The following is a 25,845-nucleotide window of genomic DNA, read 5'->3' as shown; positions in this document are numbered from 1 at the left end:
TGAAGTCAGTGGGATATGGCAATTTGAAATTACAAACATGAATCCATTCCAAGGGCCAGTATGTAGCCAGTGGGCAGGTGAGTGGAGTTTACTGGAGATGAGAGGAACTGAGAAGTCAGGGAATTGAGTCATCTAGAGCAGGTCTACAAATGGTTTCTGTAAAGGCCAGCTAGTAAATAGTTAAGCCTTGTGGGCCATTTGGTTGGTCACAGCTGCTCAGCTCTGCCATTGAAGTGTGAAAGTAGCCATAGATAGTAAGAAATGAATGGCTTGGCTGTGTTGCAATAAAACTTTATTAAAAAAATAGGTGATCGGGTAGTGCCTGTGGCTCAAAGGAATAGGGCACCAGCCCCGTATGCAAGAGGTGGAGGGTTCAAACCCAGCCCCGGCCAAAAACTACAAAAAAAAAAAAAAAAAAATAGGTGATAGGCTATATGTAGTTTGCCAGTTTCTGAGGGATAGCCTTGATCCTCAAAATGTGGTCCACAAACCAACAGCACTAGCATCACCAGAAAGTTTGTTTGAAATGCAGACTCTTAGGCCCCATTCTAGACCTGTTGCATTTTAGCAAAAATTCCCAAGTGTTTTGTATGCACGGTAAAGTTTGAGAAGCACTTTGACAGAGTCACACTTATGTCTGTCAGGATGATGACAAGTAGCCAGTGAACCAATTGCCAAAATCTTTGGTGAAGAGAGTGTGGGGATTGGATGTTGAGGAAGAAGGGCAGAAGATGGTGTGGCCAAATGACATGAGCTTCAGATGGAAGGGCTCAGGGAAGGAGAGCTGCAAAGCAGCCATCTGTCCTTGAAGAACACTGGCCCACTTTCCACTCTGTGGTCCAGGGAATGGGAGCAGCCACCTAGCCCTGCTTCTTTCTCTCCTTTTCTTCCTTCTCCTATCCTTTAGTTGGAGCTAATTCTCCAGTTGCTCACTTTCCCCAGGTAGGAGGAGTTTACTCTTATGACTGCAGTTTTGGCCACGTGCCCAATGTGGAATTGATGAAGTTCATCGCAATGGCAACATTTGGCTCCTACCTGTCCACTTGTCCTGAGCCTGAGCCAGGCAACCTGGGACTGACTGTCTACCACCGGGCATTTCTCCTCTACTCCTTTCTGCGCAGTGGCGAAGCACTGAACCCTGAATATTACTGTGGTAAGAGGCAGCCTAGGGCAGGTGTGGGAAGCAGGAACATGGAATGGGCCCAGAGATTATGCAGGAATTGGCAGGCAGGGCTTCAGTTCTTAGGGACTGAAAGTATAACTGGAGCTGGCTACCCTGGCACTGTTCCTTCAGTGGTTTCAGAGTTGCCACTTCCCTTATGGCTCTGTTCTCCTTTCCCATCCTCACTGGTCTTCTAGGCTCTCAGCACCGCCTATTTAATGAGCACCTGGTCTCTGCAAGCAGCAACCCTGCCTTGGCCTTGCGCCGGAAGAAGCACACTGAGAAGGAGGTGCCAGCCGACTTGGTCAGTACTGTGTCTGTACGGCTCCGAGAGGGCTATAGTGTCCGAGAGGTCACGCTGGCCAAAGGTGAGTGTCACTAGGTCTTGCTGTAATTCCGCAAACCTCTAAAAATTTGTGTATGGGAAGGCCTGCAGAACAAAGCAGAGGACCCACATGTGTTGCATATGAAAGAGAGTCCCAGTGAAGACTCCACTTGAGTCAAGTGTGTTTTGAGTTGCCTTTAGGACTCAGTTCTCCTAGCATATAATCTAATTCCAAGGTGAACCAGCTGAGGGTAGCTTGGTGTCCTGAACTTGGCTTGGTTTTTTACAGACTCTCTGCCTGTGCCAGGCTCTGGGCCTGAAAGCTATGGAACCATGCTGGGAACCTTTGGCCAGGCTAGATTCAGAGAGGAACAATCCTGTACCCCTTTCCCTTAAGGAGGGTCCCAGCTGGAGGTGAAGCTGGTGCTGCTGTGGAAACACAACATGCGCATTGAGTATGTGGCTATGGCACCCTGGCCCCTGGAGCCTGAGGGTCCTCGAGGAACACGGGTGGAAGTGACAATGGAAGGTGGCTACGACATTTTACATGATGTATCCTGTGCCCTGAGGCAGCCCATTCGCTCACTGTATCGTACCCATGTCATTCGCCGTTTCTGGAACACACTGCAGAGGTAAGTGAAGTCACCACTCGGTGAGTGCTGCCTCGTTGTGTGGAGGGATAGATTAGTGAAGCAGGCAGCTACAAAGAGTCACCCAGAGCACGAGACTTGTGACCAGAGTCCCCTGTCCTCCTGAGGTTCCCCTCATCTGCACTCAGCAGAGTCAGAAAAGGCTCAGGCTTGCCCTTGTTCTACAGCATCAACCAGACGGACCAGATGCTGGCCCATCTTCAGTCCTTCTCTTCAGTGCCCGAGCATTTCACTCTTCCCGACAGCACCAAAAGTGGAGTGCCACTCTTCTATATCCCTCCTGGCTCCACCACCCCGGTGAGTAGCTCTGATGTGTAGTAACCCTATTTCATGCCATCTTGGCTTATGGCATGTAGAGCCCAGAACCTCCTTCTATTCCCTTTTCTTTCAAGACACCCAGGCCAGGCACGGTGGCTCACACCTGTAATCCTAACACTCTTGGAGGTTGGTGGATTGCCTGAGCTTAGGAGTTTGAGCCCAGCCTGAGCAAGAGCAAGACTCTGTCTCTATTAAAAATAGAAAAAACTAACCAGGATTTGTGATGGACACCTGTAGTCCCAGCTACTCGGGAGGCTGAGGCAAGAGGATCACCTGAGACCAAGAGTTTGAGGTTGTAAGCTCTGACACCACGTCACACTACCAAGTAAAACTCTGTCTCAAAAAAAAAAAAAAAAAAAAAAAGACTGAGGCACCCAAGCCAGAAGCCCATACTTTAGTCTTGGGCTTCTCTTCTTAGAAGAGAAGAGGGAGCATCTCTTCTCTTCTCATCTCTTCTTAGAGGGAGCATCTCTTCTCCCTCTTCTTATGGTCCCAGGGTAGAGAAGCATCTGTAAAGAGAGGCTGTCCTGAAGAGACCACAGGTCACAGAAGCTAACACTTACAGAATGTCTAGACAGTGGTATCCCAGCAGACTGTGGGCTCCCTTGCCATATCTCCATGTGGCATACTCTGGCCTCCCCCAACCACCTTATCCTGTTCTCAACCACTGAAAACTGTACATCCTGAAGTCCATAGCTTCCCTGGCCCTATGCTTTCCTCATACTGCACTGACAAGCAGGTAGTTTATGCTAGTGTCCAGTGACCACTAAGCCACTTAATGGCTTTCCTCCCAAGTCAGTGACATAAACTGGGCAGGTTCCTTCCTTCTGGATTCAACTTTGAAATGCTACACAGTCTGTCCCTGGGCTCAGTCACTAGTCCAGCCTTCATAGTGGAAGCACTTTTTGCCTCTGTCCCAGGCTGGGCAGTAACCTTTAGCATTAATCCACCACTGTCTCTGACCCCCTGAACTGAGTCTCCCTGCATTTCTGTTTGCTTTTTGGAGGTTGTACTCTGGTTCTCCACGAATGCTGCTATAAGACTGTCCTTGTTGTCCCCAGGTACTCTCCCTTCAGCACAGTGGTTCTGATTCATCCCACACCCAGTTTGCTGCCTACTGGAAGCCAGTGCTGTCCATGGATGCTAATTCCTGGCAGCGTTGGCTGCACATGCATCGCCTGGTGCTGATTCTGGAGCATGACACGTGGGTATCCTCAAGGCCAGAGCCACCGCTAGGGCAGGGAAGCAGGGCTCAGGAAATAGGGAGTGATGGGAAGGGGAACAGCAGATGAGCCCAGCAGTGTCCAAGGAAAGACCCTTTCCTCATATTCCTGCTCATTAGTCCCTATAACCTCAGATAGGGCCTAGAAGAGAGAGGAAGACATCTGTTCTTTTTCCCCAAGATGGGGACTCTATGGTTTCACCCAGTCCATACCCCTCTTTCTAGACCAATCCCCAAGCACTTACACACCCCGGGTAGCAACGGACGCTATAGCACTATCCAGTGCAGGATCTCCCACTCCTCGCTGACCTCTCTGCTTCGAGACTGGAGCAGCTTCGTGCTAGTGGAGGGCTATTCTTATGTCAAGCTGCTCTCCAGGTGGGCAAAGTGATGTCTTCTCACTGTTCCCCCACCACCTCATCTCATGTCTCTTCCTTTAACCTCCAGACCTAACCTCCCAGCCTAGGGCTGCTCACTGACTCCCATCTCTCCCCAGTGCCCCAGACCAGCCACCCTCCTCCTTCTACATGGTCCGCATCATTTCCAAGGCCCCGTGCATGGTTCTTCGCCTAGGTTTCCCCATTGGCACACCAGCACAGGCCCGGCACAAGGTAAGACACGGAGCCTTGGGATGTGGACTTGTTCCATCTCCCCAAACCCCACAGAGCCAGCTCTGGTAGAGAGAAAAGCCCCTGGACCAAGTAATGGAGTAGAGGGTTCTCTCACCTTGTTTGTTGGCTCCTTTCCCCAGCCCTATAGAAATGGGAGTAAGAGGATCTGACCACACTTCCCTTTCAGATTGTGTCAGGCTTGCGGGAAGAGATACTGCGCCTTCGTTTCCCACACCGGGTGCAAAGCAAGGAGCCAACACCCAAGGTGAAACGAAAAGGGCTAGGGGGCATTGGTGGAGGCAACTCTCCCTCCAAGTCACCCCCAACTCTGGGGCCGCAGCAAGCCCTGTCTGACCGTCCCTGCCTTGTAGTCTTACATAAGCCACTGGATAAACTGCTCATCAGGTTGGTATAGCGGGTAGGTGGAGAGGGTGCCCACAGTCGTAGGGGCGGGGTGTGGCTCAACTGGGTATGAGTAGAGATCAACTGGGGAGTGGCCCCATTTTCCAGGTATGAGAAGCTACCACTGGACTACCGGGCACCCTTCTTGCTGACACTGGAGCCACCAGGGCCACTACCCCTGGTGTCAGGCCGCTCAGCCTCTTCTAGCCTAGCATCACTGTCCCGCTACCTCTACCATCAGCGCTGGCTCTGGAGTGTCCCATCAGGACTGGCCCCTGCACTGCCACTCAGTGCCCTCGCCCAGCTCCTCTCTGTCCTCACTGAGTATGTCACCCAAGCCTACGATGCCACTTGGGGGAGGGAAAGGAAAAAGTAAGTGTAGACTGGTTTTTTGTTATTGTTGTTGTTTTGAGACAGAGTCTCACTCTGTGCCATAGGTAGAATGCTCGTGGCATCATCATCACTCCCAGAGCGTTAGGATTATAGGCATGAGCCACTCTGCCCAGCCAGCTGACTGGGTTTTGATGCTCTTCCCCTCTTTAAGCATCAGTTTCAAGTACAGAACAGCACCGTCCTTCCCCACTGCTCTCACTCCACTTGGTTTATTTTGGCCTCTGGTCCTAATTGGACCTGTTACACCCTGAGGGACCACTCGCCTGAGCAGGGCCTTAATGACCTTGGGAAGGTACCTGTGTACGGGGAGGGGCTGCACTTTCAGTGTCTCTTCCTTCATCTTTTCCTGGCCTTGCCTTTACCTTTATGGGGCTTCAGAGTTCGACTTTCTGAAGGGTTCCACTTCGCCTGCAGTGGGGAAGGAATCATCAACATGGTCTTGGAACTTCCAATTCAGGTATGTCTCATCCTTTATGATACCTCCCCTGTAAGGCCCCTCATAATCTTGGGAACACCTGTCTCTAAGCTGAGGTGGACTGCTAAAAACTCTGCCTTACAGTGGCCATGTGGCCAGAGAGCTCAAGGCCTGAGGCTGGAGTCATAGGACAATGTGGTGAGGGGATAAAAGTTACGAGGGCCAGAGGTAGGCCAGGCTAGATCCCCGCTTGGCTGGGATTTGCCCAAGATCTCCCATTTTGCCTACAGAATGAACCACCAGGGCAGACCACAGCTGAAGAGAAGCATACATGCATTGTCCAGTATATCCTCTTCCCCCCACACTCTACCTCCACCAAAGACAGGTGAGATAGCCCCTCTGTGGGACTCTTCTGTGCAGAGTCCACATTTACCCCTCAACCCCATAAAGATCTGGCTCCCATACTGTAGGATGATCTTGATCTGGAATCAGGGGAGAGGGTGCAGTGTTGAGCTGCTTCATCAGGCAGATGCCGTCCTGGAAGGGCCTTGTGCAACTTGTGCCTGTCTTCTGTACCTGCCTCCTTCCCATGCTCTATGAGGCTGTGCACATACCCTCCTTGCCCACCCCCACCCCCCTGCTCAGACCCCTCCTCCTTTAGCTTCTCAACAGATGATGACAATGATGTGGAGGTGGAGGCCCTGGAGGGTGACTCAGAGCTCAATTTGGTCACTGAGGTGTGGGTGGAACCACAGTGTGGGCGAGTGGGACCTGGCCCTGGAAACTGGAAGCACCTTCAGGACCTGACATACTCTGAGATCCCTCAAGCGGTGAGTCACCTCACAATAGTACCCCCACCTCTTACCAGGCTGCAGCCCATTGGCTTCCTGTTTGTTTCTGAAAGTCTGGGACTGCTGGGGCTTCCTGGAAAGCTGGAGGCCGAGGTATTCCAGGCTAGGAGGATTTGACTTCTAACCTCTGATATTCCTCCTCTAGCTCCACCCGCGAGATGCTGCCTGCATAGGTTCCATGCTGAGCTTTGAATACCTGATACAGCTATGCCAGAGCAAGGAGTGGGGTCCTCTGCCCCCAGAACCCAGGGTCTCTGATGGTCAGTGGGGAAGGTGGCCCACTGGGTGGGGCAACATAGTGGACAGGGAGAAGGCGGCCACAGACAGGTAATGTAAATCTCTCTGTGTGTCACGTCTTACTTCTTCCCTCCTAGGATTGGACCAGGGAGGAGATAGCTGTGTCCATGAGATCCCTTTCCATTTTGATCTAATGGGATTGCTGCCACAGTGCCAACAGCTCCAGATGTTCTTCTTCTTGCTTTCCAGAGGTGGGTGGAACTTTTTTCACACCACACCTAAAGGGCCAGCAAGCCTGGGAGCATAGAGAAGAGGGAGCAAATGAGTCAGCAAGTTAGCAGAGGATGATGGGGAAAGGGGGCTGGAGGCTGAAGGAGGCTCTTACTGGTCAGGGCTGGGCCAGGGGAACTGGGTGGCAGGAGGCTCTTGGTGCTGAGCAAAGTGTGTGTCGGGCAGAGCCAGAGGGTGTCCCTCTCGCCGAGGGGCCCTGTCCCGCCAACGACTTGGTGCTGTGCCTGGTGCACAGCTGCCTGGGGCAGGAGCTGAGTGACCGGGAGATCCCACTGACCCCCACTGACCAGGCCGCCTTCTTCAGTGAAGTGCTACAGCGGAGCTGTCACAGTTCAGGTGAGCTCCTGCCTTCTTCCTAAAGACAGGCTATGGCCCAGGCCTTTCCCCACCCCCCATAGAGTAGTTCCTACCTTTGAGTTTTGGCTTTCCTCCTCCTCTCCAACTCTTCAACTCAAGCCCTGCCTCTCCACTGGCCCTGCCTTCCTCTACACATTTCTATCCTCGTTATAGGTGCAGAGGGGTCATCAACAGGGGTCCATGGGCTCCTGAAGGATCAAGTAGTCGGCAGCGCCCAGGCCACTGGAGACTCAGCTTCTACCACCCTGGTGGGCACTGATTCTTCTCCCAGAGTCCTTTGCATACTGACCTCCTTCCATCATATCTTCATGCCCCAATTCCTGTCACTCTTGTTACTAAATGTCTTCTGCCAATGGCAGACTGTTGTTCCCCTTGGTCCTGAGCTTTCAAGCTATACTTAAGATGAGTCAGCTGTAAGGTAGAGGAAGGGAATGGAGACTGCATGTTCCCTTATAGATTGCTCTAATTTGGTTTCTCTCTTACAGAGTGTAGGTCTCCCTGAAGCACTCAAGCCTGTCTTCCCCTCCCAGCCCCCTCAGTGGCGCTGCTATGCAAGGCTTGTGAGCCCCCAGCATGTATTTCTGACTTTTCTCCCAGCTGCCTTCTCAGGTACCAGCCACTGGCCTTCCTCACTAGCCCCCTCAGATACAAACCTCTGAACTCCCTCCCCAACCCACCTGGCACCTCTGATCTTCATCTCTCTTTCCTCTTCAGATGTCCAGTGTCTGGCCACTTGTGGCCTAGAGGGACACTCTCAAGAGGAGACAAAGCCTAAGTTTGGAGATTGGAATGAGACTCCCAGCCTGAAAGATCTGGGAGGAACTGGGGTCAAGGCTATAAAGTCCCAAGTCCCTATCCTCAGCATCACCCTGGCCGATGGTGAGGCTGCTGACTTGCTCAGGCGGGAGTGAGAATGGGAAACAATGGAGGGAGTGAAGACCATGTGATACCTTTTCATCACAGACAATGCCCAGCATCAAGGAGAGCTGAGCCCACCCTTCCGTCGGGACTTACAGGCTTATACTGGGCGTCAGGCTTCCCAGACAGAGGGTACAGATGGGCCCCGGACCCGGTGTCCTATCTACATCTATAGCTGTTCACTAGAAGCACTGAAGGAACAAATGGTTGGCACACAGCCCCCTCAGGTACCCCGAGACCTCATCTTCCGGTGAGCACCCTCATTGTTGACCTATGTCATCCCCCAACCATAGTTCCAGCCAAAGCTTAGGAACCTGCTAATGGGTGTGGACAGACAAGCTGATGGTCAGTGGCAGGAACTCAGCTTCTTTGCCATACCCTGCCAGTCCTTGGTTGGCTTTCCTCAGCAAATCAGTTGAACTTGCTAGGCCTTGAATATATTTATTTAGTCTGAGATGAGAGCCTGCAGGTGATCTCTTAAGAGTGTGGGTGGCTGGTAAGTCTTAGGTCTCACTTTGGAGAGTTAGCCAAGCTCTGTTTTTCCTCCTGTTCCTAGAACTCAGTTCCTCGACCACCCTTCTCCCTCCTCAGCCTGGCTGGAGTCCAGGTACAAGGAGGCAGCCAACCACTGTGCCTTGCTGCAGGAGCACACACAGCGATGCTATGTCCGTGGTGAGCAGGAGGGCCATGCAAGGGAGGAATGGGCTCTGTGGCTGAGAGCAGGGATTACAGGGCTAAAGACAAGAGGGGCTGTTCCTGAGCATGACCCACATGGCCCCTTCCACTTCCATCAGGGCTATTCCGGAGCTTGCAGCAGGCACAGAGCGTGACCTCCCAGGATGTGCTGACAGCAGTAGATGCCTGTGAGGAGCTACTACAAGAAGTAGACATCACCCCTTTTCTCCTGGCACTCTGTGGCCACACTTGGGGTTTGCCTCATGCACCCCCAAGCCCTGGTCCCCTCAGCCCTGGACCCTTCAGCAACAGTATTGAGGAGGGCCCTGAGCCACGGGAACGAGCTATACTAGCTTCTGAATCCAGGTTAGGACTATACTTGAATGGTGTTATCAAGGGGAGCACAGACCAAGTCCCTATACACGTGGGACTTCCAGTCCAGGTAGGCCCCAGTCACCAGTGAAGCAATAGTGCTTTGTCACTGGCTCCCCACCTCCCGTACAGCCTTCTTTCTCCCAGTGGGCACAGACTCATTCTCCCTCCCAGGCTTTCCCCATTTCTCCTTTGGTGAGGAGGGATGAGCTGGGGCAGGGATAGGGAGTTCCTGGTTGTCAACAATGAATATAAAGACTTGTTGGAGGACATGCATACAATAGTAAAAATCTCCCTACCTAATGTACAAGTTTCACAGGGTTCAAAACTGTATTCTTGTCACTGCTGGGTCCCCAGCTCACCATAGCGACTTTAATAGGTCCCTATTTGAAGAAGGGAGGGAGGTTTGGAGGGAAGGAGGCAGATGGATATGTGTCTGGTGTCTGCATTGTGTTAGCGTTAGAGAAACAGAGGAACCCAAAGGATGGGTATACTGATGGCTCCTAGGTCAGAACTCCACCTCTCTCTGGAGCTCTAGATCTTCGACCTTCAGGCCCCCCAAATGAATGTATTTTCTTCCCAGCAAGTCTTGCTTCTCCACCTGTCTTCTCCATTCATAGTAAAAGATATCACCCTCTACTCACTGATCTAAGTCAGAAAACTGTGAATCATCCTTACTCTGTTTCACAGAAATGCCTAGCCATTAAGAAATGCAAAGGTTAAATAGAGCTAAAATGGGTAGTTTAGTTCTCTTTGCCTCTTTCACCATCCATATCATTGTGCTAAGCATCTTTCCTGTAGACAAAGAGGTATGTGCTGCTCCACAATTGGGAAGCAGGCTCCCTTAGAACTCAGTGATTCTTAACACTTCAATATCTCCCACCTCACCCATTCAGCATAGAGACTGAGGACCTAAGCGAGCCTGAGTTTCAAAGCACCCGTGTCCCTGGCAATCCAGACCCTGGCCTGGAGATCTCTCTAACAGACATCTGCCAGCTCAGAGGAGAGGCACACGATGCCCTTCAGAGCCTCATCCAGGTGGGAAGCCTGAGTGAGAGTAGATGAGGTGTGGAATCCTACCTATGCAGAGGGATGGTATTGTCTCCTGGGCTGAGGGATGCCATATTCTAGAGTAGAGGCTGGTCCTGCTGAGAAGTAGCTGACATTATAACCTCCTTCTAACCCCACAACAGGAGAAGTTCCTGGAGATCTGTCGTCTCCACTTTTGCACAGTGCCCTCTAATCCTCACTACTTCTTCTACTGTCCTCCATCCAGCAGGCGAGAGGTGAGTGGCTTTCTTCCTTACCTCCCTCATGCCCCCAACCCATAGCCCCAGAGGCCTGCCTGAGGTCTGGATGTGGTTCTTGTCCTGCCTTAGATCAAACTTTCTCTTTTGCCCAGGATGAGGGCCCCCGAGACACAGTAGACAGAAAAGTCAGTGACCTAGAGTTTTCAGAGGCTGAGCTCATGGGAGAAGAAGGTATGTGAGCAAGCAGGTCAAAGTGGGGAAGGCTGTTTCAAGCCAGGATCCAGGGACCTCCACTGACAGCCTCTCCCATTGACCTCATAACATGCACCACCAGGAGACACATCTACCTGCTGTGTGGTCACCGAGAGTGACCCAGAGCTGGAAGTAGAATACCGTGAGAGCCGTGAACCGGACCTGGGGCCTACTGGGCTAGACTCTGCTTCACTATCAGATGCAGACACTGTGAACCCAGATGAAGACTCCTTCAGTATTTTGGGAGGCGAGTCACCTACTGGGCCTGAGAGCCTCGTACATGACCTGCCACCACTCTTCTTGCACCTCACATGCTCCATGCGGCTGCGTGGGCAACACAGCTCAGTACCTGTATGCAGCCTGCCCACCTGCCTGGGTGAGGAGTCTGCCTGCAGTCTGGGGGGAGAGCTTGGGGACATCACTGTTACAGCACTTAGATCTTGCGATCTGTGCTTATCTTGGGCCCCCCAGCAACCCCTAATTTTTCCCCTCTCTTAGGCCAGGTACTTACTAGTCTGGAGGTTCCCCCCATTGGGGGCCGAGTTCCCCTGAGGGACCTCAGTGTCACTCTGGATGTCTTCGTGCTGACCTTGCCTCTGGAAGTGGAGCTCCCCCCAGCCTCAGACCCTCAGCACCACCGGTGTGGCAGCAAGTTTGGTGGGGAAATCTGGGGCCTTATTAGGAGAGGGAGATCATAGGGTACTTGGGGGCTACAGAGACCTTGAGTCCAAGAAAGGAGTGATAAGGAGACCTTGGAAGGACAATAGTTCATGACCTTTAACTTTTGCTCCTAACCTGTCCAGGTCAACATCTGAGAGCAGTGCTTCATTTCCACGATCCCCAGGGCAGCCATCATCTTTAAGGTCAGATGATGGCCTGGGGCCCACACTGCCACCCCCAGGAGAAGAGAGGTATTTCCTTATCTCCCGCTCAGAGTTTCTCAATCCCCCTCAATTTTGTTTCTAGAAAACAGTATCTAAACTTTTCTTCCATGTAGGCACCCAGGACTATCTAATTTGGCCATACCCCACAGACTGGCTATAGAGACTACCATGAGTGAGGTGAGGGGCTTTCCCTCCTCCAACCTAAGTGATAGCCCCCCCCTCCCAAACACTGTAACTGATACTCTTCCATCATATGGATAAGATATAGTATCCCCTTTATTGTGGGATTAAAGTGAGGCCTCCCTCAGTCTATGAGGCAAAGTATCTTCTAATCTGGGAGTGAGGTGATGCCACAGTAAACAAGGGGAGTGCCCTTTGCCACTTCCTGGATTGCTGTCTGACCATAGATCCGGTGGTTATTGGAAGATGAGATGGTGGGGGCACTCAGAAGAGGGGGCATCCCCCAGAGCCCTGCCCTGCACCGTGCAGCTGCCCACATTCACAGCTCTCCTGGGCGTTCCACCTGCCTTCGCCAAACCCTGCCACTGAGTTTTGTATTTGGGCCAGAGCGTTCCCTCACACAATTCAAGGAGGTAAACTGCCCTCAGAATACTCTATGGACACCTTGAGGCCCATCCTTCTCTGGACCCCAGGCACAGGACTGAAAGACCCTCTTTTAGGTTGAATCTGTAGAATTATCCCTCCTGTTACCCTCCTCACCATGTTGTCTATCCTTACCTCCATGCCTCAGTGAAAAGAAACCCAGCCCCCAACTTTGTCACTGAGCCTGTTGAACCTTAGGCAAGTCACTGAATTTTTTCTTATCTCAGCAGCAGGGACACCAGAGCACTCACCAATAGTTTGGGGTGTCTAAAAGAGGACATGTAGGGTGCCATGTGCCAGGAGGGCAGTTCCTGCCTAAGCTATGATCTTGGCTCCTATTCCCTAGGAGTTCCGCCGCCTCCATCTCCCTGGCCATGTTCTTCTTGAGGACCCTGATAGTGGCTTCTTCTTTGTGGCAGCTGGCCAGCAGCCAAGTGAGTCCCGTGGAGAGCCTTCTTCAGCAGCCTGGGCTTGGCACAGTCATGAGGACAGGGCTGAAGGCATCGAAGGGGAGGTGAGTCTGACCTGGAAGTGAGGATGGGGTGGGGGTGTGGAACCTATACCTCAGTCCTGATTTCCTTCCTCTCAGGCCCTGACAGCCAGCCCCCAAGCCCCTGGGTCCCTAGAAGATTCTGAAGGCACTACCCTCATCAGCCTGCCCAGCCTGCCACAGGGAGGTAAGAGAGGACTTAGACAGCCAAGCCTGGGGCCAGAACAAGGACTTGCATATCCCTGGCCCTGCTTCCAGTTTGGAGGGAGGCCCTGGACAGAACTGAGAAAGGCCCCGGAATTTCCCTTCTGTCTGCAGGGAGTCAACCTGGACCCAGCCAGGGACTAAGCCTCATGTCCAGTCAGGGCAGTGTGGACTCAGATCACCTAGGTAAGCTGGGGGCAGGGAGCAGAAGACTCTAAGCTGATGGGAAGTAGGCTTAAAGCTACACAGGGAATGGTCTGGATGGGGGGCATCAGAAAGGATTAATCTGAAGGGACAATCAAGCTGATGTATTTAGAAGATCAGGTGCATTAGGCCCAGCTTAGGATAGGATTGAACTTTAACACATCTGATACAGGTTATGACGGTGGCAGCAGTGGCTCAGACAGTGAGGATCCTAATGAGACCCTCAGTGAGAAAGCCCCCTTCACATTGCGGACTCCACCTGGGCCAGCACCTCCACAGCCTTCACTCTCAGGCCTCCCTGGTCCCAGCCTGCCTGACTTCTGGCTCATTGTCCGGGTGCTGCAGGACCGTGTGGAAGTGTATGCACATGCACGGTAAGTAGAGGCTAGGGCTTGTACCATGATACTCACATTAGCCTCTTTTCTATGTTTCCACAACACCTCTTTTCCAGTGTTGGTTAAAGTTTGCTGGGCACAGTGACTCACACCTGTAATCCCAGCGCTTTAGGAGACCAACGCAGGAGGATCACTGGAGGCCAGGAATTCAAGACCAGCTTGGACAACACAGTCCCCATCTCTTTAAAAAAAAAAAAAGCCAGATGTAGTGGCTCACACCTGTAGTCCTAGCTACATGGGAGGCTGAGGCAGGAGGATCATTTGAGGTCTGGTGTTCAGGGATATAGTGAATTGTGATCACACCATTGTACTCTAGCCTGGGTGACAGAATGAAACCCATCTCTTCAAAAAAAAGTAATGTTTGGATAGAGAGCTGACTTGTATTCTCACCCTGGATGCTCCAGATCACTTCCCATATCTTATAACAAAGCACATCATTCTTGACTTTGTTAATGGAATTGAAAAGTTGATGGAAATTTTGGCTTCTAGCTGAATATTAAGAGTATCTACAGTTCAGAGAAACTTCAGAAGTTAATAATATTAAAATAAGGCATAATAGCTAAAATTTAACAAGTGCTTACTGTGTGGTAGGCACTATTCTAGAAATCGATGTGAATCAGCTCATTTAATCTGTGTAACAACCCTTCAAAGTATTATTATCTGTACTGTATAGATGAGGAAACTCAAGCAGAGATAAGTTAAATACTCGCCCAAAGTCCTGGTTAGTAAGTGGCAGAGTCAGTATTCATGCCTAGGCACCTAGTTAAATTTCTAATCTTGAGGGTGGAAGGAGTGAGTAGTGGAAGGGTAGGATTGAGAAAGAAAGACCATTCTGACAAAGAAGATTTGAAAATAAAAAAGGTGCTGGCCAGGCATGGGAGCTCACGCCTGTAATCCTAGTCCTCTGGCCAAGGCAGGAGGATTGCTTAAGCTCAGGAGTTCAAGACCACCCTGAGCAAGAAGAGTGAGACCTCTTCTCTAAAAATAGCCATGCATTGTGGCAGGTGCCTATAGTCCCATCTACTCAGGTAACTGAAGCAAGAGGATCATTTAGAGCCCAAGAGTACGAGGTGGTTTTGCTGTAAGCTCTGGTGATGACACAGCACCCTATCCAGGGCAACTCGGTCTCAAAAAAAAAAAAATTTTTTTTTTTTTGTTTAGAAGAATCACGAGGTCTGTGTGAAAGATATAACAAACAAACAAAAAAAGAGTTGTGGCTCCATGCTGCCTGTAGCTCAAGCGGCTAGGGTTTCAGCCACATACACCAGAACTGGCAGCTTCGAATCCAGCCCAGGCTTGCCAAACAACAATGATGACAACTACAACCAAAAAAAAAATAACCAAGCATTGTGATGGGTGCCTGTAGTCCCAGCTACTTGGGCAGCATCTGTGGCTCAGTGGGTAGGGCACTGGCCCCATAATACCAAGGGTGGCAGGTTCAAACCCAGTGCCGGCCAAACTGCAGCAAAAAAATGGCCGGGTATTGTGGTGGGCACCTGTGGTCCCAGCTACTCAGGAGGCTGAGGCAAGAGAATCGCTTAAGCCCAGGAGTTGGAGGTTGCTATGAGCCGTGTAATGCCACAGCACTCTACCGAGGGTGATAAAATAAGACTGTCTCTACAAAAAAAAAAGAGTTGCACTGCACAGAAGCTTCTGAATAGTGCCAGTGAGGGAGCTCATGAGGCAAGCATGGAGCCTAGGTCTCCAGAACTCTTGAGGATTCCATATTTCCCATTTCCCATCAGGTTTACTTCCCTTGTTTAAAGCCTACTTCCTTTTCTTGGTTGCCTTTGGCCCCAGCTCCATGACCTCCCCTTATCTTCATGATACATACAACTCCTTCCCCACTGCAGTTCTGTGTCAAATCCATCTTTCCTTCCCAGGAGCCTGATTCGGGAGGACGGGGGTCCAGGCACCGAGTGTCGCCACCTGCAGCAGCTCCTGGTGAGGCGAGTTGGGGAGATCTGCAGGGAAGTCAACCAGGTAAGGGTCAAAGCTCTCTAGGCCCTGAGACACAGGCCAGATGAGGGAAGAGCTTCTAGAGACATGACTTTCAGAGGCCAATTAATGGTCCATCTCAGACTTAGCAATAACTATGTGAAGTTTCCTTTGACTGCCCCCCCCACATTAGTGGGATGCCGTTATACCCCCAACTTAGGAAGTTCTCCACAACCAACCCAAATAACAGCAGGTTACTCTCTCACACCCTTCCAGTAACTATAAGATGTTCCCCCTCATTGCAGTGCTAGCAATCAGCAATATAATAAAGAACCCAATAGTGGGAAACCAACTCTGTGGAGCTTATATAGAGTGCGGGGGAGATAGCCATTGAACAACTAAATTACACAAATTATTTCATTTACAATTGGGAAGAATTGTACAAAGGTTAAGTAGAGATTGCTGTGAGAGCATTTTATAGTGATCTGACCTTCTAAAGTGTCAGGAGAAACTTCTTGGAGGAAGTGATTTCTGATCTGAGATGTGAAGAATAGTGAACAGATTCTAGCAAAAAGAGGGACAAGTATTAGGAGTTTACTGTCAGAGCCCTGAATTCTGTGGCTCAGGGATACCATCTCTTACCTGTCAGTGGTGGCTGATGTTCCTTCTGATCTCTGACCCCCATGAAAGTGAGCATTCTCTGGCCCTTCAGCACCCCTGACCACCTCCACCCACTTATGAGGAGATATTTCAGTTCCTGACAGCTTGCTCCTTCTCCCAGAGACTGCTTCTTCAGGACCTTCATGACAGTCATGTGTGTAACTCTCTTCTGGTGGCCGAGAGTGAAGAAGATCTGTGGCGCAGTGAGACCCCCTTCCACTCCCGTCAGCGGGCCCTGCTGCCCAGTGATGGTGAGGTCCCTTCCTCACAGGGTGATGCTGCTGCCCACTCCTTCCTCCAGTACTTTGGTGGGGAGCTGAGAACAGAGTCCCTGTTTACTTGGTCATTAGTGCCGAGTAATAGAGAGCAAGGAGGACAGGACAGAAAAAGATCACTGGATTTGGCTGTGTATTCATCAAGTGACTTTTATGAAAGTAGTTTCAGTAGCGACATGAGAATAGAAACCAAATGAAATTGAACAGTGAAAAGAAGGATAGATATGGGGAATGGAGAATAACAACTCTTTCAAATAGCTTGGCAGTGAAGAGAAAGAAAATAGAATGACTGACTAAAACAGATGGGGGCAAGGAAAGGACTTTTAAAACTCTGCTTAAAATAAGGTAGGGACTTGAGCATGTCTATTCCTCAGGGAATGAGCCAGTAGAGAGGGAAAAGCTAAAGAAAACAAGAGACAAGAGGTAATTGAGAGGGCACCAGGCCATGACATGTCTTCTGAAGGGCCTCTCTCTGTCTGGCCTTGTCCTGTGACCCAAAAAGATCATCTTTCTCTGACAAGGATGAGGAGTCCAAGGGAGTGAGGACAAGTAGAGCCAGTTCCCACTGAGACCAGAGGGGAGGAGCCTGGGAGCTGGCCTTCTTATGCTCACTCCCCTGGACTCCTCATCCCTGTCCATTCCTGTGTAGGGAAAAGATGATAATGTTGAGTCACAAGAGAGGGGCAGGTAGAGAGAGGTAAGCCCTCAGGAAGACAGGTCAGAGCACAGAGGGTTCCAGAACTAACTCAAGGAGACTTTCAGAAAGAGCTAGGGAGAGATGGCAAGAAAGACCATTGAGGAAATTGGTAGAAGAATTGGCCTTTTGATTGGCTTTTCCTCCAGCCATGCAGGCACATGACCCCTTGGGGATTTCTGGGCATGGTAAGGAAACATGATAATCTACTCAATGGTAACTGAAGTCTTGACATTTCTATTCTCTCTTCCTACTTTTGGTGACCTCTAACCCCAGCTCATGGAAGAAAAGCTAAATTGTGTCATCCTTTGCAGTTCTTCCTTCTATTTTAAAAGTAAAATCAGACCACTTATTTCTAACTTTCTCAGCAAGTCTGTAGCCAGACATTTCTGACTTCTCCAGGAAAGTGCATCTTTCTCAACACATCCCAGGATGTGTTCCATATCAAAGCAGAATCCCATAATTAGTGGACTCCCATGGTTTGAAGGCATCTTCTGCAAATTGAGGCTGAGCAAGGACAGCCAAATACTTTCACTTCAAAATTACTTCCAGCAGCCAGAGTTGTAGGACCAGTCAGAATCCAGACACATCCCTTCCTGATTTTAGTCTCTCCAGATTTTTTCCCCTGAAACCCTTAGCAACCAGCATTCTGTTCCAAAGTTTCTACACAGAAAATCCATAGCCTCCTTGGTAGCCTGTATGCTGCTCACACCTGACAGTAGCTTCTCTGGAAAACCAGACTGCCACTTTGACTTACTAGAAGGTTCCTCATCAACCTGGAAACCCAAAAAGTGTCAAAGAAGGCCAGGGGGTCTTTTGTACTACTACACCATCCTTTGGGTCCTTTGGGATATCTGTCCTCCAAAGCATAAGACCTAACTTTTCCCTACTTTGCAGCTTCTGTGCATAGCAGCCAGACCCTTTTTTAAAAAAATGTTACTGTTACAACAGTGCCACTGACATGCCTTATGATGGGGTCAGAATTTTTTGGCATTATCTTAAGGATTTCCTCATACTTTGCCTTTCCTGACAACTCTCTCTAGCTCCTTCTGTAAGTCTCCTTGAAATAGTTCCAGAACCCTTTGTACTATGACTTGTCTTCCTGAGGACATGTCTTGTTACCCAAAATGATCATTTCCCTGCAGGGGAATAGGTAGAGACAAGGAGTCTGGGGACATGAGGACAAGTAGTCCAGTTCAGAGGATTGTGTGTCCTGTCCCTTTCCCTAGATTATGCTGCCGATGAGAACTGTGCACCCCGAGGATACCTAGCAGCCACAATGCAATTTGTCCCTGGCCATTTCTCCTGTGACGTTGTATGGGGAACTGTGATTCGAGTCCATTCACGCCTCAAAATGGGTCCCAGCATGGGAGTCTCTCGGGGTATGTGATTGGCACAAGGGCCAGGTAGGGGCATGGGAGGATCTAGAGAAGGGAGTTTCCTGAGCCCGTGTTACCTACCCACAGCCATCCAGGCCCTACGCTCTGTGCTCAATGCCTTCTCTGTGGTGAACCGGAAGAATATGTTTGTTTATCAGGAGCGAGCTACAAAGGCTGTGTACTATCTTCGGTATGGGGGCCCTGGGAAGGTGAGGTAGAGCATGAGTCAAGGGTGGCCTGGGAGTAGGCATGCACAGAGACCTTGCCACTCTCTCACAGGCTCCTGGAGACATCCTGCAGTGACCAGCCATGGGAAGGCGATGCCCTGCCCCCTTCCCTAGCTCTATCCCGAAGCCAGGAGCCCATCTACTCTGAGGAAGCCTCGGCATGTATCATTCCCACTCCCCAGTACCCCATGTGCCCCTTGTCTTGTGCTCCCTGGACCTGGGCCCTGACCACAGCTGTCCCTGTAGGGTCCTCGTTCTCCCTTAGACATGGCTTCCAGCCGCAGTTCAGATGCTGCTCGTCCCGTGGGCCAAGTGGACAGACATATCCAGCTGCTGGTACATGGTGTAGGGCAAGCAGGTAAGGATTATGAGGAGGTGGGGAAAGGAGTAACCAGAATAGGTTCCAGAATCCTGTGGGACTTCTCAGAGCCTTCTGCTACTCTGCCCTGGGCCCTCTTCTCTAGTTCTTGTATGCTCTGGGCTTTGCTCAGGTATGAACTATGTGAGAAAGGATAGACTCTTATGTTTAGTGGATAGGACTTGGTAGCTGATTGAGGTACAGTGTTGGGAAGAGGATCTGGGGTGACCGTGGAGAGCTGATGGTACCTCTACCCTGATAGCAGGGGTGGGTTTGAGATGAAGAGAGTAAGTTCAATTTGGTGAGCCTTAGGTGTCCAGTGGGCATCTAGATATTCCAGCTAAGACTTATAGCTCACTTAATGTGTACTGAGTCTTAGGCTAAGACATAACTTCTCTTTTAACCTTCTATCCATAACTTCTCTTTTAATCTTTGCAATAAGCCTATAAGAGCAATGCTATTATAATTCCCATTTTTTGGATAAGGACCCTGAGGGTTTGAGAGGTAAAACTTACATGTCCACTGTCACATAATGAATAGTTCTTGGCAGAACTAGAACCCAATGCTGGCTCCCGCCAGAGCTGGCACTTGTAGCACTGCCTCGGTATGGAGGGGATTGTTTGAGTCTGGGATGCAAGGGCTGCTGTGGGGGTAGCTGGATCTCCTTATAGTGTCCCTACCTTCCCACCATGGCCATGTCAAGGTCCTGAGATCACAGATGAGCTAGTGCGGGTTCTGCGTAGGCGCCTGGATGAGGCTACACTGGACGTCATCACGGTTATGCTTGTTCGGAACTGTAAACTGACACCAGCCGATGTAGAGGTCAGCTCCTTCCCAAACTCCAGCGTCCTTCCCAGACTCAGCCACCTGGAAATTATATCAGCTCTGACCTCCTCTTCCCACTCTGCAGTTCATCCAGCCCCCTGGAAGTCTCCCCTCAGAGGTGCTGCATCTGGCCCTGCCCCACTCCTGCAGACCCTGGCTTCCTGCCCTGGCCTGGTACCTACGGCAGAACCTGCTTATCTTTCTGCACTCACCCAAGTACACAGACAGCAACAGCCGGAACCACTTCCAAGTGAGATTGCACTCACCTCTGTCCACGCTCCTGTGCTCCCATGCCCCCTGCCCACACACACCCTATTGCAGAATTATTTCCTACAGATACCTACACATGTACTTTTGCCCACGGACCTATATATTCTTATACTCCCCACACTTCTTTGTCATCTACCATCTACCAGTGTCTTGTATACCTGCACCCCATCCCTCCACTGCAGATGCCATCTACAGGGTCCCCAGGGGTTTTGTTCATTTGCTTGGTCTTAGTGCTCTGTGGCTGTTCTCTCCCCAGCATCCACTCCCACCACAGGGTGGCCTCCCTGACTTAGACATCTACTTGTATAACAAGCCTGGTGGACAGGGCACTGGGGGCAAAGGTATGTTACAGGGCACAGGCTCATGGCACTAGTACTGGCACTGTCATGCTGTGGCTGAGAGGGCCTTTTCCAGCCTTACAGCTGAGGGGGGAGCAGAGTTCTGTGAGTTTTAGACCTGACCCTCCTGTGAATGTCTACCCAGGGGTCGCCTGCATCACTCTAGCCTTTGTGGATGAAGGAGGGGCCCCCATATCACTGGCATTGTGGCCCCCATCTTCTCCGGGGCCATCAGACCTACTGCGAGAGGAGGAATTTGAGCAACTGACTCAGGTCATTCGCTGCCCAATCATGCCAGACAGTCCTTCAGGTGGGGCAACTTGGTCAGAAGCTGGCAGGTTTTGGTTAATACTACAGGAGGCGAGTAGGGTAGGATCTAGGGGCACCCTCAAGTGTCCTCTGTTCTTTCTTCCAGCTCAGAATGGGGGCCCACAGCTTCGGCTGGATGTGTGGGAAAAGGGGAACATTAGTATCGTGCAGCTGGAAGAGAAGCTCCGAGGAGCAGCTCGCCAGGCCCTGGCCGATGCCATCATGGAGCTTCACCTATTGCCAGCTTCACTGTGCACAGAGGACACACCTCCAGGTATGCAGGTCCAGAAATGTGACAAAGCCAGGCTGGATAGTGTAGCAGGTGAAAGTGGACAGGTGGGGTTCAAGGAAAGCATGACAGAGGCCCCTTGAGAAATAAATAATCACACTTGCACGTGACCTTGTCTGTGTATCATCAAGGTGATACACTGGCAGAACAAGTGTAGTTGGCCACCCACTTAGAGAGGACTGTATCATCAGGAACTTGCAGACACACACAGCTGCACACTATCAATTCCATACACTGTCGTTCATCCCCAGGTAGAGTGGGTAGCAAGTCACTCAGGCCATTCTTGAGGTGAAGTTGTCTGGAATGGGGATTGATAATCAGTGATGGAAGTTTGTAATGTCTAGTATCCACAGGAAGTCTCAGGAGCGGGTCACTGGAAACCAAGAACTCTACAGGCCGAGCTAGCACCTTTCCCCCTGCCCCTGTTCCCGGAGAGCCTGTGACTCCACCCAGCAAGGCCAGCCGCCGTAGCTTCTGGGATATGCTGGTAATGGGAGGAAATGGTGAAGTTGGCATCTACCCTCCTGTCTGGCTCCTAGCTCTTCTATGCTCCCCCATGTCCCCAGATCTCCTGTAGGCCTTGCCTTAGATCTCCTTTTATGTAAAATTGCTCTGTCCTGCCGAGCATGGTGGCACATGCCTGTAGTCTCAGTTACTTGAGAAGCTGAGGCAGAAGGATCCCTTAAGCCCAGGCGTTCAAGGCTGCAGTGAGCTGTGATTATACTTGTGAATAGCTACTGCACTCAAGCCTGGGCAACTTAGTAAGACCTCAACTCTTTAAAAAATAAAAACAAAAAACTTCTCTGTCCTTTAGATGAGAATTTGCAGAACATGGCAAGTTCTTGCTAAGGTAGAAAGCCTCAACTTAGTAAGTGCTTTTACTTCCATTTTCCTTGTCAGATCCTCCTAACACCTTGCAAGATAAGTAGAGCTTTTACCAATGAGGAAGATGAGGCACAGGAAAGTTAAGTAACCTGCCCTGGGCTAAGCCCTCAGAGAAGCCAGGATCTGAACCCAGGCCTCCAAGTCCTCTGAGCTCATTACTGTCCACAGTGCCTCCTCCTCCGACACTTTCCCCCTTCCCATAGCTCTTATTCTTTGCATTGTCCCCAGAGTAAAACAGAATGTGGAGATTTGGGTTCCCCCAAAACAACCGACGACATTGTCCTCGATCGGCCAGAAGATACTCGCGGTCGGAGGCGTCACAAAACTGAGAGTGTTCGGACTCCGGGTGGAACCGAACGGGCACTAGGCCCAGATTCCGGAGCACAAAGACAAAGGTGTGTGTGTGTGTTGTGTGTGCCCTGGGAAGATATGGGTGTGAAGTCACAGGTGGGTATTGTTTTGTATAAACATACATGTGTCATGTGGATGTGAGGCTCTCACTTCTCTGGTCTTTAGACGCCGGACTACACAGCTAGAAGAGGGTGAGGTGGGGACCCTGCATCCTGTGTTCGCTCTTGTCACTCAGCGCTGGATGGAGTTTATGGTACAGATAGGTGAGAACCCATCCTCCGGTACCCCCATTCCTCAAACCCCCTGCCTGGTCTCCATCCTGCAGCCCCACAGTGACTTCTCTGCCTTCTAGGTTGCTCCTCAGTGTCCAGAAGCTCCACCCATATGGTGTCCCGCTTCCTCCTTCCATCCATTCTGTCTGAGTTCACCACTCTAGTGACCTCAATGGCTGGAGACACCAGTGTCCGTGTCTTTGAGCAGCATTTGTGAGTTTGGGTCTCAAGGAATTGAAGAGAACTTCCTGAAACATCCTAAAAGCCAGGCCTTTGGATAGGAGGAAGCCAAACCCATAGAGGCTGGGCTAGGAGAGGTGGACGTTAGGCCCAGGGTGGTAGAGGCTGGGCTAGAGAATGGTGCCAAGGATAGCTCCCTTCTGTCCACCCCTCACTCACAATAGGAGTTCAGAGCCAGAGATCTTCAGTCCTTGTTCCCCTGGGCAGCTGGGCCCAGCTCCCCACCCAGCAGCTGAGCGGCATCTGCTACTTCTGGGAAGGAACTTCTTGCAGTGGAGGAGACCAACCCAGCAGGGTGAGGGTGTGGCCTAGGCAAGGGTGGGTTCAGAGTGACTGATGGAGTGGTCTCTGACCCTGCAGGGGGTTGGTTGGATCTATGGCAGGCTGTCCCTCAGACCCCCATTGTGCTCCTACCCTACCCTGTAGCTGCTAAAGCCATGCAGCGTTTCGAGCCAGGTGACGGGAGCTCAGGACGAAATGCTCCCCGGCAGAGACTCTTGCTACTAGAGGTTGTGGATAAGAAGGTAAATGTGGGGCCAGGGACTCAGGGGGAAGGGGATTCTGTGATCTCACTGACCCTGACCCCTGACCTCCAGCTACAGCTGCTGACCTACAACTGGGCTCCAGACCTAGGGGCGGCACTGGGCCGAGCACTAGTTCGCCTCGTGCAGTGGCAGAATGCACGGGCGCATCTCATCTTCTGCCTGCTCAGCCAGAAGCTTGGACTCTTCCATCACTATGGCCAGTTGGACTTCCCAGTGCGAGATGAAAAGGTGCCTGCTGCCCTGCCTCCCTCCTCTAGCTCTGGTTTCTGAGGGGTCAGTTAAAGGAAGTGCCAGCTCAGAAGCAGGGGAGATGGGACAGTCTGAGGGCAGAGTCAGTAGAGAGGGAGAGTCTGAGACAAAGCCATGGGGTAGGAGAGAGGGTCTGAGGGCAGAGTCTGTAAATCCACTGTGATGCTCCATCTCTCAGGAGCCAAACCCATTTCTGTTGCCAACCATGGAAGTGGAGACCCTCATCCGGAGTGCAAGCCCCCCACTAAGCCGTGAGCAGGGCTGGCTGAGTGGGTCCTCTCGTGGTGGGGGTCCCCTTCCCCTGGACACATTTCCCTTCGATGAGGCCCTGAGGGATATCACAGCTGCCCGCCCCAGTTCCACACTTGGTCCTGTGCCCAGACCCCCTGACCCAGTCACCTACCATGGACAACAGTTCCTGGAGATCAAGATGACAGAGCGTAGAGGTGAGGGTCCTGGGCCGGGCAGAGGGGAGTCAGACAGAGAGGGTCAACAGCACCTGACTATAAATGCATCCAACCCCCAGAGCTGGAGCGCCAGATGAAGATGGAGAACCTGTTTGTAACCTGGCAGCAGCGTTCTGCCCCAGCCAGCATGCCCATCAGTGTGAGTGACCCCAAGATGTGACCCCACCTGGCATCCTCCACAAGGATCCTGTGACCCTGCCCTGGCACTGCTACAGGGTTCACTGCCCTGTTTCACAGGCCGGGGAGCTGGAAACCCTGAAGCAGTCGTCCCGCCTGGTGCATTACTGTGCAACAGCCCTGCTGTTTGACCCAGCTGCCTGGCTGCATGGGCCCCCAGAGACCTCTGGGCTCCCCGAGGGGCAGGTGAGGCTCAAGACTTCCAAATTTCTTCTGTGAGATCTCCACAGTGATCTCTGTTCCTCCGCCCTCAGCGGTGGTGGGGGCATGGTTGTTGACAGTTGACAGAGCCTTTAATCTCCACTCCCACAGCGGCGCCATCACCCTGAATCAGGGTCTGGGAGCCGAGAGGCCCCAGCAAGCTGCGAATCCTTGGATGTGCCTCCACCAGGAGCCCGAGAAGAGCCTTGGCTGAAGGAGCTGAGCGTGGCTTTCCTGCAACAATATGTGCAGTATCTGCAGAGCATAGGCTTTGTGCTGGTACCACTGCGGCCACCCTCGCCTGCCCGCAGGTGAGCCCATCTCCTTCTTCCCTTCTGTCTCCTCCTTCTCCCCCCGTCTACAGATGACACCCCACAGGCCCTTCACAGGGTCCCACATTGACCACTCAGACTTGCGTGTATTCATCCCACCCACCTAGCACACAGCACGTGAGGATCTTGGACACTTTCATGCAGCCTGTGGACTTCATAGAACTCATGAACTGTGTTCTCATAGAGCTCCTGCCCACACACAACTTGGATGCTCATGTCCACATGTGAATCTCACACATGCTCCTAAGCTTTTGGATCCAACTTTTAATATTCCTGTCCTGATCATGCCACTGACCTCTCCTGAGATGAAATGGTTTCTGGCCCAGGAAAGTCTTTTTCTCACCCAAGACCGCACACTGGGCCTACTTGCATAACATTCTTTGGCCTGTTCTTGGTCATGTTCAGCCACTGTCCATACTGACAGTTCTGATTTGGGAAATAGATAGCCCCTCTGTCACCACCTTCCATCTCCCTCTACCACCATCTTTCCCATCCTATATAAAATCTGATTCCCATTTTTATGGCCACTGCTGTGTGTTCTCAGCCGCTTCCCAGTAGTTTTATGGAACAAATGATCTATTGACATTACAGTTACTTTTGTGTCTTCAGATTTGTGTTTATTGAGGCATTTTCTCTATTTTCAGTTAGACACCTTTTCAAGCTAGTAAATGTAAAATGTAGTTCTTCCCTACTCAAGACACCCCTTGGTGCAAAAAGCCAACTCTCACTCCTTTGTGTTTTGTAACCAGCTCTCCACTTCCCAGGCTTCCCCCTCTTTTCCAGGCAGTAGGAAGAGAAGCCTTGCCTGCACCTGGGACCCCTTTATGCTCCTGTCTTAGTGGTCAAGCCGGCTTGCTGTGCTTAACAGCCAGTTCCCAGCTGTGGGAGCTTCTCTAAAAGACTTAGTTTGCGGCTCGGTGCCTGTGGCTCAAGTGGCTAAGACGCCAGCCACATATACCTAAGGTGGCGGGCTCGAATCCAGCCTGGACCTGCCAAACAACAATAATGGCTGCAACCAAAAAAAAATAGCCGGGCATTGTGGCGGGCACCTGTGGTCCCAGCTACTTGGGAGGCGGAGGCAGG

General features: G+C 51.3%; 1 protein-coding gene across 2 annotated transcripts in view; it reads left to right on the top strand.

Moving 5' to 3' along the window:
• SZT2 (SZT2, KICSTOR complex subunit) overlaps positions 1 to 25,845 on the top strand; it is a 52,278-nt gene that overhangs the window by 19,712 nt on the left and 6,721 nt on the right. Inside the window, exons 8-62 of one of the 2 annotated variants that reach the window (XM_003801208.3) lie at positions 943 to 1,153; positions 1,360 to 1,530; positions 1,885 to 2,119; positions 2,305 to 2,434; positions 3,517 to 3,659; positions 3,903 to 4,055; positions 4,174 to 4,288; positions 4,476 to 4,693; positions 4,799 to 5,014; positions 5,462 to 5,540; positions 5,789 to 5,883; positions 6,160 to 6,328; positions 6,495 to 6,609; positions 6,724 to 6,837; positions 7,043 to 7,213; positions 7,388 to 7,482; positions 7,720 to 7,843; positions 7,949 to 8,113; positions 8,198 to 8,402; positions 8,709 to 8,824; positions 8,947 to 9,193; positions 10,096 to 10,237; positions 10,393 to 10,485; positions 10,602 to 10,680; positions 10,784 to 11,077; positions 11,200 to 11,341; positions 11,505 to 11,612; positions 11,699 to 11,762; positions 11,993 to 12,178; positions 12,535 to 12,702; positions 12,778 to 12,865; positions 12,997 to 13,068; positions 13,259 to 13,460; positions 15,365 to 15,464; positions 16,201 to 16,330; positions 18,278 to 18,430; positions 18,515 to 18,617; positions 18,707 to 18,812; positions 18,901 to 19,012; positions 19,716 to 19,834; positions 19,923 to 20,087; positions 20,364 to 20,448; positions 20,591 to 20,755; positions 20,861 to 21,028; positions 21,397 to 21,530; positions 22,157 to 22,323; positions 22,445 to 22,542; positions 22,632 to 22,764; positions 22,956 to 23,086; positions 23,218 to 23,315; positions 23,388 to 23,564; positions 23,764 to 24,031; positions 24,112 to 24,191; positions 24,290 to 24,415; positions 24,542 to 24,741. In XM_003801208.3, coding sequence (XP_003801256.1) covers positions 943 to 1,153; positions 1,360 to 1,530; positions 1,885 to 2,119; positions 2,305 to 2,434; positions 3,517 to 3,659; positions 3,903 to 4,055; positions 4,174 to 4,288; positions 4,476 to 4,693; positions 4,799 to 5,014; positions 5,462 to 5,540; positions 5,789 to 5,883; positions 6,160 to 6,328; positions 6,495 to 6,609; positions 6,724 to 6,837; positions 7,043 to 7,213; positions 7,388 to 7,482; positions 7,720 to 7,843; positions 7,949 to 8,113; positions 8,198 to 8,402; positions 8,709 to 8,824; positions 8,947 to 9,193; positions 10,096 to 10,237; positions 10,393 to 10,485; positions 10,602 to 10,680; positions 10,784 to 11,077; positions 11,200 to 11,341; positions 11,505 to 11,612; positions 11,699 to 11,762; positions 11,993 to 12,178; positions 12,535 to 12,702; positions 12,778 to 12,865; positions 12,997 to 13,068; positions 13,259 to 13,460; positions 15,365 to 15,464; positions 16,201 to 16,330; positions 18,278 to 18,430; positions 18,515 to 18,617; positions 18,707 to 18,812; positions 18,901 to 19,012; positions 19,716 to 19,834; positions 19,923 to 20,087; positions 20,364 to 20,448; positions 20,591 to 20,755; positions 20,861 to 21,028; positions 21,397 to 21,530; positions 22,157 to 22,323; positions 22,445 to 22,542; positions 22,632 to 22,764; positions 22,956 to 23,086; positions 23,218 to 23,315; positions 23,388 to 23,564; positions 23,764 to 24,031; positions 24,112 to 24,191; positions 24,290 to 24,415; positions 24,542 to 24,741 — 7,943 coding nt within the window. Of the gene's footprint in view, positions 1 to 942; positions 1,154 to 1,359; positions 1,531 to 1,884; positions 2,120 to 2,304; positions 2,435 to 3,516; positions 3,660 to 3,902; positions 4,056 to 4,173; positions 4,289 to 4,475; positions 4,694 to 4,798; positions 5,015 to 5,461; positions 5,541 to 5,788; positions 5,884 to 6,159; positions 6,329 to 6,494; positions 6,610 to 6,723; positions 6,838 to 7,042; positions 7,214 to 7,387; positions 7,483 to 7,719; positions 7,844 to 7,948; positions 8,114 to 8,197; positions 8,403 to 8,708; positions 8,825 to 8,946; positions 9,194 to 10,095; positions 10,238 to 10,392; positions 10,486 to 10,601; positions 10,681 to 10,783; positions 11,078 to 11,199; positions 11,342 to 11,504; positions 11,613 to 11,698; positions 11,763 to 11,992; positions 12,179 to 12,534; positions 12,703 to 12,777; positions 12,866 to 12,996; positions 13,069 to 13,258; positions 13,461 to 15,364; positions 15,465 to 16,200; positions 16,331 to 18,277; positions 18,431 to 18,514; positions 18,618 to 18,706; positions 18,813 to 18,900; positions 19,013 to 19,715; positions 19,835 to 19,922; positions 20,088 to 20,363; positions 20,449 to 20,590; positions 20,756 to 20,860; positions 21,029 to 21,387; positions 21,531 to 22,156; positions 22,324 to 22,444; positions 22,543 to 22,631; positions 22,765 to 22,955; positions 23,087 to 23,217; positions 23,316 to 23,387; positions 23,565 to 23,763; positions 24,032 to 24,111; positions 24,192 to 24,289; positions 24,416 to 24,541; positions 24,742 to 25,845 lie in introns of both variants that reach the window. The other variant, XM_023507731.1, reaches the window with a different exon arrangement.

Source organism: Otolemur garnettii, unplaced genomic scaffold (genome assembly GCF_000181295.1).
Source record: "Otolemur garnettii isolate 467f Iridium unplaced genomic scaffold, OtoGar3 scaffold00202, whole genome shotgun sequence".
NCBI classification, from domain to species: Eukaryota; Metazoa; Chordata; class Mammalia; order Primates; family Galagidae; genus Otolemur; species Otolemur garnettii.
Note: the sequence above shows the minus strand (reverse complement) of the source record. Positions and strands in the feature narration are given on the sequence as shown.